Source organism: Trachurus japonicus, chromosome 13 (genome assembly GCF_045865225.1).
Source record: "Trachurus japonicus isolate A0001 chromosome 13, Traja_1.0".
Taxonomy (NCBI): Eukaryota; Metazoa; Chordata; class Actinopteri; order Carangiformes; family Carangidae; genus Trachurus; species Trachurus japonicus.
This window is the reverse complement of record NC_140919.1, coordinates 25,674,678-25,690,916: the sequence shown is the minus strand read 5'-3', so window position 1 is coordinate 25,690,916 and position 16,239 is coordinate 25,674,678. Positions and strand designations below refer to the sequence as shown.

General features: G+C 40.3%; 1 protein-coding gene across 2 annotated transcripts in view; it reads left to right on the top strand.

The window, feature by feature from the left end:
* Positions 1-16,239, top strand: part of LOC146976032 (cGMP-inhibited 3',5'-cyclic phosphodiesterase 3A-like) — a 71,982-nt gene that overhangs the window by 32,905 nt on the left and 22,838 nt on the right. Inside the window, exons 2-3 of one of the 2 annotated variants that reach the window (XM_085795545.1) lie at positions 5,804-5,854; positions 14,425-14,670. In XM_085795545.1, the coding sequence (XP_085651671.1) occupies positions 5,804-5,854; positions 14,425-14,670 (297 nt within the window). The remainder of the gene's footprint in view (positions 1-5,803; positions 5,855-14,424; positions 14,671-16,239) is intronic. The other variant, XM_085795546.1, reaches the window with a different exon arrangement.

Below are 16,239 nucleotides of genomic sequence, written 5' to 3'. Positions count from 1 at the left end.
ATAACTAAATAGATCAATGAATTAGAACTTAAACAATAAGACAGTAACACTGAAAGTTGCAAAACTGCAAAAGATAACATTTATGGTGGTTTAAAACAGAGGTAACACTAACGTAAACTCACAGACACACTGTCACGAAGCATGCTGGGAAACCCATCTACCCTCCCCAGCACGCTACAATATTATACAGGACTTCAATAAGATAACATAATGGTTGAGGAGGTGCTGTATATCTGTTTTTATTAACTATAAATATTTCCATTTGTCATCGACTCATTCTCTGTCCTCATATGTGTGTTGTGTCTCTCCTCTTCTCTCTTTCTCTGCCTCAGCTGGGATCTAGTAAGAACAGTTGCTGGTCAGTAGGGGTTTGGGTCCAGCTTGCTGGGTTCTTCTGAGCGGAGTGTCTGAGTCGTGACAAACAGAGAGTCTGTGTGTTCATGTGTGTGTGTTGTTCCGCGAGGCTTGTGCCCTTGCATGTAGGAAAGTGTGTGGGTGTGCATGTGTAAAAACGTAGTAAGAGACATTCATCCAAGCTGATCTTTTTCTCCCTTTATCCCCGCCATGGCTTTATCATGGCAAGTCATAACAGAGCACAGTTCATGACTGTTGGTTTAAATAAGAACAGGGTAACAGACCAGTCATACAGTGTGAACAAGACCTACGACTCTTGTAAATAATCCCAAATTATTACCAGAGTGGATTTCATGTCTACTACTTAAAGAGCTGCTCAAGGTAAAAAAAAAAAAAAATATATATATATCAGGGCTGTCAAATACAAATAGCTTACATCATATATAATCATATTCATTCAAAACAGTCATTTTAAGTCTGCTGGAGAAATTTCTTCTTATTTTTAGCTCTCAGGCAGTGACAGCCAGGGCCGGAGCTTTATGTTTTCAGGTTTTCTATCAATCCATTCGTCCATGATGGAATTACTTCAAATTTGGCATGAACACTGTGTTGGACTCTTTTGGGTAAATGTCAAAGAGCAATGGCCACATAATGGTATGTAGCTTTTTTTTGGTTGGTTGGTTGGTTGGTGGTTGGTTACTTTACCTTACCTTGATTGCTTAACTCCATACACACCATACACAGACAGGACACAGCCATGGGCTGGAGCCGTAACACTCTATGATGGGGTAGTTTGTTTGTAGCTCTCTTTGGGTTGTTTGATTGGTTTTCTGATTTTTTGGTTGGTTTGCAGCTTGATTGGTTATTTGCAATCTTATTGGCTGGTTTTATTAATAATGACTGCCTAGAACACAGCTCTGTTTTGTGGTTTGTTGCATTCCCAAGTTTGGATCAGTGGTACTAATTTTCAAAACATTCAAACAACAATACAATTCTATCATATCTCATTCAATCCATGTCATGTGCAACTTACAGTACTATGGTATAAAATGTTTTGCTTTCTATGTATTGTGATGGACTGCGAGCTGTCAGTGCATGCTGGGAAGGATTTCAACCTGTTAGATTAAAGATTTTAATGGAAAGAGAATATTAACAAATAACTAGATGTGGTGACTATCAGGCTGCATCAAAAAAAGAAGAAGAAAAAAGAAGAAAAAAGCATACATTGTATTAAATTATAAATTATATACATTTCCTAAAGTAATGGTTGTTTTTAAGTGTATTCTTTTGTTTGTTTAGCTTTTAGTTAAATTTAGCACATAAGGAGGCTTGTCGTTGTGAGCTGATTTAAGTCATGCATACCACAAAAACACCCCAGGGACCAGCAGTGGGGATGTGAATAAAAAGAGCTCCCCCTGCAGTGCGCTGTGTGTTTATGCACATGTTGACTATAACCCAGCATTATAAAAAAGAAGGTAAAGCCCTGCTACCTTCACATTATTTTTTTGTGACACAAATACTTAAGTGAGGATACTGATCAGTTATGCTTAGATTTGCGTGAGGGAAATAAAGTCTGCTTAAGACTGAATGATGGAGCTGTCAAAGATTATGTGGCTCAGATGTGCATTAGCTCTCTGTAATTTCCCAGCCTCTTATATATTTGACATGAGAAGTGCATTTGAGTCGTAATGACGGCCATCAAGGGACAGCAGAGCACAGAGGAGGATAGGAATGACAGAAGCTGAAATGTGTGTTTATATTGTGATAGAGAGAAAGGCACTCGGATTCGGTTTCTTCGAGTCTGATTTCTGCCATGGTGTTTCACTTTCACAGGCTCATTATTTTGATATCGCTTATTCACCAATTTGGCTCTTCAACAAGCATTACAAACAATAAAAGATGTACACAATGTTTAAATCAAACACATGTGTTTTACATGATGAAGGAGCTCAGTATGATTCAGCATTACAGTGCTTGTATTCCCCCAAACAACCTCCCTCCCATCCTGAGGGGCTCACATAAAACATGAATCCACTGTATTAGGCAGATTATCTCATCTGCCATTCAAGATGCAAAGTCATCTCCTGTGGATGACAGTTGCACTGTCAGGTCATCTCGTTTTATGACATCAGCCTATGAACTATGACAGCTAGGGCAGTCCATAGATGCAACACACAAGACACAGTACAGACATGCACACTAGGCCTGGGGCCAGTAATTAAATTATTATTCATATTATCAAGAATCAAGCAATATCCATTATTAATCGATCAGTACCATTTTTTCAAGAATCATCCTGCACACTGACCTGATGATGTCAGGGCCAGGGATAAAGACAAGATTAAAAGTAAATCTGTCAAGCTTGCATTCATATGAATGTCACTGAGAGTGATCATTGTTGGTCTGAATAAAAGTATAGCATGCTTGTTGTGACCACATTCAGTGCAACTCAACAGGGTGGTGTTTATTTTATGTCCAGTTGAAATCGCAAGACAATTAGCATAATCATGAGAGTCGTACAAGCCACAAAACAAAGCTTTTTGCTGTCTGCTACAAGCTAGTGTCTCAATAAACCCCTCTGTATCATTTGTATATTTAACATCAACATAACAAAAAATCCAGACATTGGACTGTGAAAAAATAAAAAATTGATTGGAGAAAATAGGATCTCAACTATGCCTGTCTCCCTTGACTTCTTGTGAGGGCTAAGGCCACTGGATGCACTACATGATGGACAAGAATGTCACTTTCACTGACTGAAAATGAAAAGTAGGTCAGACTCTTTTAGAGTGATCAACACAGGGGTGAGCCAAACTGAAGTACAATACATTTAAATTTTAAAATTTTGAGAATTCCTACCAAACCAACGGTAGCCTACGCTTGCTACAGCCTTGAAATATTCACCAAAATGTAGCCCCAATACTGCTAAGACTTTTGTCCAATTAAACTCATTACAAATTATGAAGTCCATCACAACTGTAAAAACTTATTAAACCTATCCCCTCCCACAATTTTTGCTCAATTGACACCAAACTTGCTAGAGAGCATCTTCAGACTGTCCTCCACAAACAATCCACACAGATTAATAAAAAATGAATTATTCAATTCAAAAATTGAGCCTATAGCCTATACCATCCAATTCTTGCTAAATACATTTTCAATCTTCCTGAAAAAAATGACAATATTTTGGAGTAATGGTTGATGAAGTTTGGCAAATATCATAATTTTATCTCAAAAACTGAATTTTTGAAATTATTTTGAATTCTGCTCTCATGGGAACAACTACAGTCAATGTAACATCTGATTTTCTCTTATGAATAAAAACACTTATCATTAAAAAAAAAATCACCAATCACCATGCTGTCAGGATGCAATTTATGTATTATCAGATTTTTGTTTAGATAACAGAATTTCTGACATTTTGACCATTTTTGAAATTTGCCTTGACAACAGCTGCCTGGCTGGTAGGGTTAACCCCTCTTCTCTGGAGGAGGGTCTGGCAAGCGAGACTACCTGGCTGGTGACTCCCTGAGTCCATTTCACTTACAGCCAATTAGCTCAGTGAGTTAGGAGCTGGTTCTTGGGCCGCGTTCAGACTGCAAGCGAATCTGATTCAAATCAGATTTTTAGGGCTGACTGTCCACACTGTTTTTAGTGTCCAATCAGATTTGGCTCTGTTCAGACTGGGCCACATTATTGACCGATCTGACAGATTGCTGTAGTGTGGAGGCGTCATCCAGCGCATGTATTGTGCTAGGTCATATAATTGCGTCAGCGACCCGAACAACAACAACGGAGCCATCTTCCCACAGATTAATGAAGCATTTCGTTTTGTCCTCTGTCCAAGGACTGATGTTTTCGACGTCTTCCGTTGACTGCTCCATTCCGTTGATATCGGTCCACAAGTCGAAATATGTGGGCGGTCAGAGGGCGGTCTTGCGCAGCGTAGAGTGACGTCACGGACAGTCAAGACCGATCTGAGTGTTTGGAGCTGTTCAGACTGAGACACATCTGTCCAAATGCGATTTGAAACTATACCTGCCGAAGGTGGTTTCAATCCGATTTGCAAAAATCTGATTTCATGTGACTTGTGACTGTTCAGACTTCAAAAGAGCCATCCGGTTCCAATCTGGATGGGCTAAAAATCGGATTTTGTCTGGCAGTCTGAACCATAGTGGTGGTGTTACAGCATGCCTCTAAATTTCAAAACTTTGAAAATTCATAACAAATCAACCATATACTTATAACTTTCACTTTCAAATTGCCTAATTTTGCCTAAAGTTTCTGGCCTCGCCTATTGTTGCACAGCACTTTACTCTTTTTCTAAACATGCGTTTTCATGTTCTTTAGTTGTGTACTTCTGTTTTCTTTTTTTCCTGCTTTCTTCATAATTATTAATTATTTGTGCCCAAACTCACTGGTGGCCTCATTGCATAACCTGATGATTGACATCTGTCAACTCTTAAAATGCATCCAAAACAAGGCAATGAGTAACTTCATCAAACAGAGACACAGCACAAATAAGATTTGATAATATTTGCAGATTATTTATAGATTTTGATCAACAGAGGAGAATCAGGATCCGGTGTTGGTGGGTGCTCAACCTTTTCAGTGGGTGTACCAAGGGATCAGCGCATATCGTCTGAACTGGCTTTGCTTATCCTTTAAGCATTCGATAAGCAGCGTTTACCGGCTATATGACATTTATACTGGGGCTTGTGCCCCAGTAAAAGGGGTCTGGTGACACCCATGGCACACACATGAACACACAGATACACTGATAAGATCTCTCATAGTTGTTGCCTTTGTTCAATACTCTGTTCAACCCACCAAAAACAACAATACTTACAGTGGCTTTGTTATTTAGTTGCATTTTTAAATCCAGTGACGGGACGATAAGAAGGTCACATGCCGGTGATTGTTATGTCAGCATTTGTTCTTAGTTGTGGTGACAGGCCCTGTAAGGCAAGGAACAAAAATAATTTAATGCAGTGCAGTTTAAAGCTATGCTGCACACATTTTATGAACTCATTTTGTCTGGCGGAATCACACAGTGGGGATACAACAGTAAAACAGCATCCCACTGACCTTAAGTGAGATCCCATAGCTTCCAAATAAAGTTCTGTTGTCAGGTATGATTAACCAACACAAAAGCCATCTCTTCATACATGAAATATGCTCAACTTGTTCCAGCAGAGCAGCTGTTCGTTCTTCACTTCATCCCATCTTCACCAGCTGTTACTAACATGAAATGTATGTCAGAGTGGAGTGCGCATTATATGGATGTCACATTACCTTATACCTACAACTGTACGTCTTGCCGACATTCTTAGTGTGATATGTAATTTTGAAATAAAGGAGTGACACTAGAAGAAGTAAAAAGAAGTAAAATTCAAACAAATGAGCACGTTTCTGACAGGAGGTTCTGTTTTTATTCCTCTGTCTCCAGATCATGTGCCGGCCAGAGTGGGACTACAAGAGAGTGTTGAGCAGATCCCAGGTCAGTGCAGCTAAGTGGGAAAAGGGGAGGGGTGTGTGTAATGTATCTGAGATGTATGTGTTGTTCTCAGCTTATTGTAGTAGATAAACACTTGCACTTGCTTGTGCACAATGTTTTTGAATTCACGTTTTAACTATTTTTGATGATGATGAGATGAGAAAGAAACATTGGTTATGAAATGACACTGTTTTAAGTGGATTTATGTAATTTTTTCACCACTAGGGGGCAGAGACACATCACAACAAACTCGCAATAGTGTGCATGTACATGTTATAGCTAATGTGTGGGAACCATCTGTACACTTTTTGTTAAATTGTTAAATTACATCCTTTTCATTTTTCTGTCAGTGGTTTGGTCTAATTGCTGCAACCAAGGATATCTAGTTTTCTTTGGCTTACTAAATAATGTGACATTATTTATATTCTATGCTGTTTTGTGCGGAGCAGGTTTGCACGCAGAGTTGTTGTCACGTGTGTTACTAGCTGCTTCCCATGGTTTTGGTTTCTGTTGGTCCAGATGATGACAGTAATGAAAGAAAAGCTGAGCTGAAACTTGCACGGATCAGAAAAGTTAGGTGTTGATTTTCAGTGGTATCGGCAGTACTAGCAACACTTTATGTAACTGGGAGTCGGTTAGATTCTAATATAAACAAATAAACTCAGTGGTTTGTTCTCAGACTATGGAGGTGGAAATTCCTGAGAGATGCAGAGCCATTACAGATTGGAAATATTCAAGAGTGCTTAGGAAGATTTATTCACACAGAAAATGAAAAGAGAATGAAAAAGATGGACTGAAAAGAAAATGCATCAAGGAGACATTAGGATTGCTGTCATTAATACAAGGAAAGCATGCCGTCTTTTGTGTGTAAAAGCACATCACTCAGACAGTGTGACTTTTTACTTTTATTTAATAAAAAGAAGTAAATAAATCCAGTTGGGTCAGACAACTCTTGATACAAATGTTTATTGTTTGGCATCCAGTCTCCAAGCTCATCGCTTCCTAAATAGGATTTCATTAATATACACAGGAATGATGAGGAGATTTCTTAATCCCCCTAGAGCCTGCAGATGGACGCTGGGGTGGCGGTGGGGCTGAAACAACAGGCAGTAGGCGATAGAATGCAGGTCAGCCGTTTTGCAGTTTAAACTGAGTGCTAAACTGAGAGGGTGTGAATGATTGAGTGAGGCATGCCAGGTAAGTAAATTGGTGCAGCCAGTCGAGTTTTCTGCCTGAAGCTCGCAGACTTCACTTAATTTTATTTCATTTTTATAACTCTCATAACAGGTATTACTTTGGCAGAACAAAGTATTTCAACTGTCATAAGCAAGAAGTGCAAAGTGAGGGTTAAGAAATAGAACTTTGTGAGAATGTCACCAGTGAATATTTTTCACCACATGTCACTCGTTTGACTCTCCCCACCCATTAGATTTCAGTCAGCATGATCTTTTCAACATACAACTGAAAAATCTTCATGCTTCTATACTCACCACTTATGTATTGAATACATCCTGTATTTAATATTTACAACATCCATAACTTTCTCCATATTGGATATACGGGCTAATCTACAGTAAAAAAAAAAAAATAATAAATCTTGTGACTTTCAAGAAGTCAATATCTACTGATAATCCACAGATGTTGCTGATCGGTTGTCATGCATCACCGGCTGTCACAGGAAACACTTGACGGGTAGTGGGCGTAGTACAGTATAACTGTGGCCAACTGAGCCCCAAACAACTATTTTATGGTCCGTCGATGAGTCACTTTGATCTTTGTCCCGATGAACTGTATCCTAGCAACCAGGTATTTTCAATACAACTGATTTCTGTGTACTGCAGGTCTTCTCATCACTGAACTACTAGTGAACATTTGCAATTGGCAGATGCAGAGGCAGGGGCGGGTGGAGAGGACAGAGGGAGGTTCATGAAACAGCAGAGAAGAGGAGTGCTGAGGAGAGGAGAAGAGGAGGAGGAGGAGAGTGCGAGGAAGTGTTTGCGGGCTACATTATTGAAATGTCAGTTGCTTTAGATTGAGACTTCTTAGGACTGTGACATTTGAACCACAGTTGGAAGGAAGGAAAGGCAGCATAAAGCTACTGTACCGTCAGTTGGAATCTAGATAGCAAGATCTGGGTTTGAGTCGTTGTGTTGAACACAAATGATGCAGAGGAGGCACTCGGCAAGTATCATGGGACGCCATCAGGACAACACACATCCTCCTAAACAGGTTCAGTATTGGTTTAATTGGAATCCCTTCCCTCTGGTGTGCTGGTTAATATGATATATGTGCATCTTTTTCCCCGTTTGCGTGTGTGTGAGTGTGTGCGCGCACATGTGTGCAGAAAAACGAGAGCGATTTAATCAGTAATGATGAGATGGTTTAAATAGGACAACTTGAAGCAATGTCTAAATTAAGCTTCTTGATACAGCCTAGTTTTTAGGTCAGTTATACATGTGAGAGATGGTTCACAAAAAATGGAGAGAAGCCTCAGTGTATATTGTTCTTATTTGTTGAGCAGCATGTCCTGTATGGGTGGATGTAGCATTTATTCTTTTATATTATATATATACTGTACATATATTTGTTATGAACAAATGTAGTCATCTTGGCCACCTCAGAAAGCTCCTGTAACAACACATCTCAGCTGGCTCGCAGGTCTGCTCGTCATTATTAACAAATCAATAGATACATTTGTTAAGAATTAATAGCCTCGCAACCGTGTGAGGCAATCCTGCTGTGTAATTCCGCAACTGTTTGCAATTCCACAATCATCCTTCTGGACCCAGAACATGAACTTGGCCTCTGGTATGCTTCCCTGGCTACCACTGCTTCAGTATAAATTCTTAAAGCTGAGACAGGTGTAGCACAGAAACAATGGGCAGCCCCACACTGTATAGTGCTGTATTTACAGTTGTAGATGAGGCTGCGGAGGAGCTCAGCTGGCCTGCCAGAGTGAGCTGTTCCCTTTTTCACTTGACTGACCATGGCCTGCCCGTGGACTCGGCTCCTCTTTTGCTCTGTGTCTATCGCTTCCCTTTCTCTCGCTCTATCTCTCCGTCGCTCTTTATCTCTCTCTCTCTCTCTTGCTCTCTCGCTCCGTTTTCGCCATCTGCCTTTATGCCTGAACTGTCTACATATCTCTTAACTGCCTCTCAGGAGATAACTGGGGGATGGTGGGAGAGAGGGAGAACTGAAACAGTGGGAAATAGTAGATATAGTAGCAATGGGGTTAAAAAAAAAAAGGAGAAGACAAGCGGAAGGAAACTTGAGGAAAAGTAATAGAGAGAGGGAGAGAGAGAGAATCAGGAAGATGCCATTATGTCTCACAGCCAGTGTCAGCAGTCAAAGTTTGTCTTGAATTAAGCTGCATTTATACTTAAAGATAATCACATTTTAATGAGGTTAGAGAAATAATAATAAAATTAATAATAAATACAGGGATTTCCAGTGGTACAATTTCATTCACTCTGGCTTTTCCTGTCCGGAAATTTTTAACGTCATCTACTTGAATGATTGTAATGGTGTTGTTGATGCAGTATTGATTCAATATCATGGTCATTTTTCAATGTATATTAGAAACTGTAAACTGTGACTGCATGTTTTGTGTCTTGTGTGCACCACTCTGGATGGACAGTGGTTCACCTTCTAACACTGATGATGTTATGTGGCCCGGATAGTGATCAGTTGTTCTATTCTTAGATGCTTAATGTACACAAATCTTACTTAACTTATCTGTGCACATCATCACAGAGCAGTGTTTAATATTGTCTTCTGTTACAGTGCACTGCATTTGTTGTGGGTTATGAGTCATCTTTCTGTGTGCAGCATGTACTGTATTACCCTGAAAGCCTGACAGACTGGTCCCAAGGGGCAGCTCTGGTACATGCATGCCTGTGTGTGTGTGTGTGTGTGTGTACACATCGATGTGTGTGCCCACTGTTGATTTACTCATTGACCATTGCTCCCCCTGCTGTCTCCTGTGGGCCTTTATGCTGGGAGGAATCAATAACCTCCTCCCTTGCCTTTCCACTGTGGCTCTACCAGAACAACACGCAGCAGCGCTCTATCATCTCTAACTTGTGCATATTGCTCTGAATGCGCTTGCAAATCCATATAGGCTGTTGTTTAAAGAAGGTAAAATCTGCTAAATTAAATATCAGAAGTATTCCGACAGAGAAAAGTGCCATAAAAACAGCCGCAAAACACGCACACATGCACAAGACCACATACGCGTCGCGCGTACACATTCAAGCTTCCTCTATCTCCCTCTCTCTCTGACATTAGCTGAACAGAGTCCATTACTGCCAGGTAATGGGTGAATGTCACAATAGCAGGATGTCATAAAGCTCTGGAGTGGTCTAATGGGTTTTGTTCAGGTTGAGGTGACACATGCACACTCGTACATGCACACATACAGACATGTGCGCTTCCAGGAAACTATCTTCCTATGTGCTTGATGCACATTTGCTCATCACATCACAGCCCTGAGCCCTGACATGTTTGAAGAGCTAATACAATCTGTTTAAGGAAACAAATTATGAGAATCACCTGTCACTTTGTTTGAATACAGAGGGGTGGTCCGACTCGTTACACTTTTATGCTCTGCCCACTCATCTTTATTTGTTTTCACAAAGATTAAACTCTACCACAGGCACAGCAGTGAGATCTAATAGCTGTAGTTAACCAAGGACCCAAATTGTACAGGTAAAAAGGTGCACAAGTAGAGAACTCCAAGGTTCAGCCGTTCAGGATATGAAAAAGACATAACCCAAGTGGAGAAAGTTCGGCACAGATACAAGCAGAGTGGCAAACAGAGAGGTTGCAGCCAGTTGTTAAGCCCAGAGTAGCAGCCTCAGGGGATAAGCAGATGGGGGAGTGAAGGCTGATCATGTGTGATCATTTGCTCCATGAGTTGGCACAGTGGGGAACAGAGGGATGTTGGAGGAGCCTAGGAATGGAAGACAAGATAACATAACGTCCATTGGTCCGATAGCTCTCCTGTTATTTCCTCTGACAAAGAAGTCACGCTCTCACGTGTCTGTTTGTTTGTTTCTCAGCATTATTACACAAAAAGTTCTGAAACAGTGCTGAACCAGTGAAAGGGCCTGATTCAGAAATTACATGTCACTGTTCTAAACCTTTTGACACTTTTTTTTTTTTTGTGGGGGGGGCTTTTCCGCCTTTAATTGACAGGTTAGTCGGAGAGAGACATGAAAAGGAGATGGAGAGGGGGAATGACATGCAGCAAAGGGCCACCAGGGGAATTGAACCGGGGCCGCTGCGACAAGGACTGTAGCCATATGGGCTTATGCTCAACCTATAGTGAGCTATACAACACCCCAACTCTCATGTACTTGATGTAAAAAAAATAATGTGGTATGGTTATGGTGTGGAGTGCAGAATCAGATAATCTGAATCTGGCAGACAGTGGGATTGTTTGGCCTTGGCAAATGAACATGCTGACGGCCTTTCTAGTTGTTTTTATATTTATTTGTCAGCAGGATTTGACAGAAAGTGCCAAATCGATTTGTATGGATGGAGGAATGGCGCATGGGCTGCGATAAGCCATTAAATTTTGGCACGGATCTGGATCTGCATGGCGTATGAGAGGTCAATGACCAAAGGGACCCTTTTTACTAGTTTCATAATGTTAAGAGGTTCTGTATTTGTGGTCATAGGAGTTGATTGTATAACAGAACAGCCTGTTTCTCTGTTTGGTTTGCTGTCCTGTGGGCAAGTTTTTATCCTCTTGTGTAGGTCCAAGGTGAAGGAAGCCTCTTCAGCGTCTTGAATGCAACCCTCTCTGACCATTTCCTGGACAGACAGGACTTTCTTGTCCCTATAAGGGAAAAGGTGACCTGCAGGAGCATGTTAAGACTCACTAGTTCCTGCTTTCAGATGTTTTCAGACATTTAATTGTCTCTTGTTGGCTTATTAGGAGAAAGCCAACCAGGAGGCCTGCAAGCAAGCAAGTTGCAACTGCATCTGCTCAGTCATGGCCCAGGTACATCCCTGGGGTTAGGTGAAGTAGTCATTCAAAGTTTGGTAAAAAAACAACAAAAAAACACTTCAGCCACACTGAGCTCACCTACGACAAATAATACAACACCTAATGAGCAGGTTTGACATATGAACAGAATGCATCTAAAATCATGTAATGACAGACACCAAACATCAGATTTTTTTTTTTTTTAATGGTAACAGTACATATTGATGAACACTGTTGTGTAAATATGTGGGATTGTAGCCGTTCATTTCCATCCTCAGTCCCATTGGCAGGTTGATGTTAGACATAAAAACAATGAAGATAAAAGCACAAGGGGCAGGACTACGACAATAGAACAATACATCATGATACACCTTGACATCTTTCACAAACATATATGACATGAACAACGTATAATTGGCCAAAGAAGTAGTAAGGGGACCAAGAGATTCAGAACAGTTATACGGTTCTACAGTGCTAAGTGCTATGTGCTAAAGTGCTGTTTGCTTAATTGACGAGTGCATGAGCGCAAGATAATTTTTTTTTTTTTTTTGTTTAAGTATATTTTTTGGCTTTTTTGCCTTTATTTGATAGCACATAGTGAGATAGACAAAGGGGGAGGCAGAGAGAGGGGGAATGACATGCAGGAAAGGTCTGCCCGACGTGGGATTCGAACCGGGGATGCCTGCGTTGAGGACTACATGGGGCAGCCGCGCGCAATATTAAATTTATTCTGATTGCACAATGCCCCAATAAAGTGCAGGATTGTATACATAAATGTATTATGTACACACTATTATATGGAATTGAGATACATAAGTATATGCATACAATATACAATATACAATATACAAAAAACAGATCAACAGATCACAGATCTGATTTTCCAATAGCCATGTCTTGAGAAGTTTGGTAAATGAGGTAAGAGTTGGGAGTTCACGTATAGTGCTAGGTATTTGGTTCCAGGTCTGGGATGCACGGAAAGAGAATACAGTTTGACCAAAGGCACTTTTCCTGAGCGGTACAACACAGTTGCCTCTAGAGCTCGCTCTGGTTCATCTGTTTGAGTGTTTTTTTTAACAAATTTGCAAAGTGGAGGTGGAGGTTGAACTACTGTGAAGTCTCACACACGAGTTTTACTCTTGTCTGCTACTTAATATTGATGTAACCATGAACACTATAGTGCATTTAACCTGAATCTTATGAGGGCTAATGTAGCACCAGATCTGCAGAGCCCACTCATACAGGGCATCGCCTAAGAATATGCAATAATATTCATTATTCATGTATTATCAAGTGACTTAATTTAAACTATTTACAATAAAAAAAATCTTTAATGGTTAAATAGTGATCGAACATGAACATGGTAATGCCAACATGACAGTGACTGTTATTTTAAACAATTATACACATCGTTTATCACAAATATGTTTCCACGCAGAGCAACATTTGAACCTTTGGAATTTATTTTAAAATGTGTTTAATTGATCATATGGTATAATGGTATTTCCAGTCACGCTGAGTGAACTCAGTGCTGTTGTTCTGCTCTCTCCTCTGCGTCTGATAGGTCTCTCACATTTTAAGATGTTTCAGTAGGAAAACAATCAAGAGTGAGAAAATAATAAGCTCAATTTTTAATGAAAATAATAGTTAGTTGCAGGCCTGGAGCAGTGGTTGTTTGCACTGAAATGGGTGAGAAAAAAAGAAACATCACTTGAGCTGCATGTAAATTAAAGTACTAATGACAAACTTTTTACTGTAGTCTCTGGGTTAATCAGCCTGATATCATGGTTCCTACAGTATAGTCCCTGGTTAATTTGGGCAAGTCTGCAGATTAAATGCAGAGTTCTACATCTTGTAAAAACACAATTTGACCCATTGTTGGTGATCTTAGAACATAAAAATGTCATGTTTTCACTGTATTATTGCAGAACAATAAAAAAATAAAGGCTACCTTCCTTTAGAAGATGGCTCAGATTATCTGATTAATTCAAACAGTTGGACTGTTGGGACAGTTGAGATTTTTTTGTTTGACGATTTGTGAATTACATCCAAATTCTCATCATCTCAAGTCCCATTTCATGTGCCGATTGTGTTGTTAGCTTCCAGACTCATTTGTATGGAAAGACGTTCCTTTCTACAAATGTTACATTTTGCATGCATGCACTGGACATGAGTAAACATAACTGTGTGTGTGATGTGGGGGGTTACATGTGTTTCAGGGTGTGAGGAAATTGATTATAAGCTAAAGAGGTGCTGATTAGCACATGTTGGCATTAACAGTGAAATCCATCGCTGAGACCACACATGGTTGACGTTTGACATAGATGAGCCTTTGAGCTTATCAGTCAATACACTGAATCATTGACAGCTAACTATGTGTGGGGTTGGAGTGAGGTATGTTAGTCCTTATAGTGATGCTGTAGGATGTCTTTTAATGTTTTCACATTGTAGGATGCAGCTTGAATTAGTATCGTTAGGGCAAACACCATCCTGTTGTGCTGTTTGATCACTGCATTAGACCAAACAATGATTATCTTATTATATACCCCCGTCTCTCTCTCCTTCCCACCTTCTCTATTAGTCTTCGGGGACCAATGTGGTAGTGGACATCGCGGTGATGGGTGAGGCCCATGGTTTGATCTCAGACCTGCTGGCAGACCCATCGCTGCCCCCTAACACCTGCAGCTCTCTGAAGGCCGTCAGCAACCTCCTCAGCACCCAGTTCAGTCTCCAGCCACTGCACCGGCCTCGCATCCCAGCAGACACACACACCTGCTCTGACTCGGAGGAGGGGCCCGAAAAAACAGAGAGACTCGCCATTCCAAAGGTAAGAGTTTTTCTTTCTTTAAAATGTGTATGTTTGTTTTTTTCATTTTTGTGTCTTTCATTTATATTAAGTGTTCAGAATTTTAAATTGGTCGTCATGGTTCAAGCCCTGGATAGTATTACAAACACTAAGGAACTGGAAATTCAACAGCTACTAGGAAGCATTCGTTGGTCGTCCTTGAGTGAGAAGCCTCAATGTTCATGAATTTAAGAAATTCTGCTCAAAAACAGCTTCAGCTGGTCGTTTGTTTATATAGATGACAACAATTAAAACTCACCTGAGGATCTGGACCTCTCAGATGACCCCCCAAAAATATAAGGGGTCACAAGATGAATACAATTCTACTTGTGATATGCCAAAACCTTTTAAAACCCTGGCAGAGGTTCAGATGTATTGTGTTTGCAGCAGCTAGCCCCGAGCAGAAATGAGGAGCAGGCAACTGAAGTTTGGTAACTTCATTTCTTTCTAACTCCACAGCCTCAGATTATTTTCATTTTCAAAACGTCTAGTCTTCACACCCAACCAGTGTGATTTATCAGCCCCCACACTGCTCCCTCTGGAGCTCAAAAGGTTTTTTACAAACTTTTTCATGTGTACAGTGATTCTCCCCAAGACCGGTAAACAGACTTTGATGCATGATATCGGTGGAGTTCCCCTTTAAAGTTAAAGAATGTTTCCCAGTAGGAAGTAAAACATCACAACCAGTGAAGGAAAATATTATTTGGATCAGAGAAGAATTGAATTGTTGTGTTTGTATAACCAGCTGTATCATAGCTTGCGCTTTGCTTTGGTAATTTGTTGTGTGCTTTGTTGTATACTCAAGCACATACCAATAGTAAACCCAGGTACAGTATACTTCTTCCTTTGTAGACGCCCCCCTCCCTTTGTCTCACTCATTGCTGGCGTAGTGTGGGGCTCTAATGTAGCTAACAATGACGCACAGACTTCCACAGGGCTTTTTAATGTTTTACAAGGCTGGTGCTTCAAAATGTATGCAGGCACTTAAGGCTGTAAGGAAACTAAATAAAGCGTGTGATGCAATGCAGGGTAGCCTACCAGGAAAGTGAGTAGCAGCTTTAACGCTGCCTGAGTGCACTCAAATGCTTGACCCATGTAGTGGAACTTGGTGAGATGCTGTCTGCATGTGGGAACGGGTTAAAGTTGGTGATTCAGCTGACTTGTGTTGCCCCGATGTACAGCTCTGAAGTAAGGACAGAAATAGCACTTACGTAAAGGTAGTCTGAAATGTTGGTGACCCACGGCCACATCTTACTCAGGTTTTTTTTTTTGTGTGTGACTTGGCTCAACAGGACAGCAGAACACTTTGTTTCATTTCTTGTTACTAAAAGCTCTGGAACAATTTAACTTTAGCTTGTAGCTTCTGTCAGCATAACGTTCATTTGCCTTTCACATTGTACAACTCTTTTCCCATTGTACAACTCTGACAGAATTTTTTTTAAAACTTTTTTATTTAGTTATTTTTTATTTTCATTTTAGCACAAAACAAAATATTGATTAGAGTAATACAAGTAAATGAAATACAATAAAAATGAAATGAAAGTAAGTCAA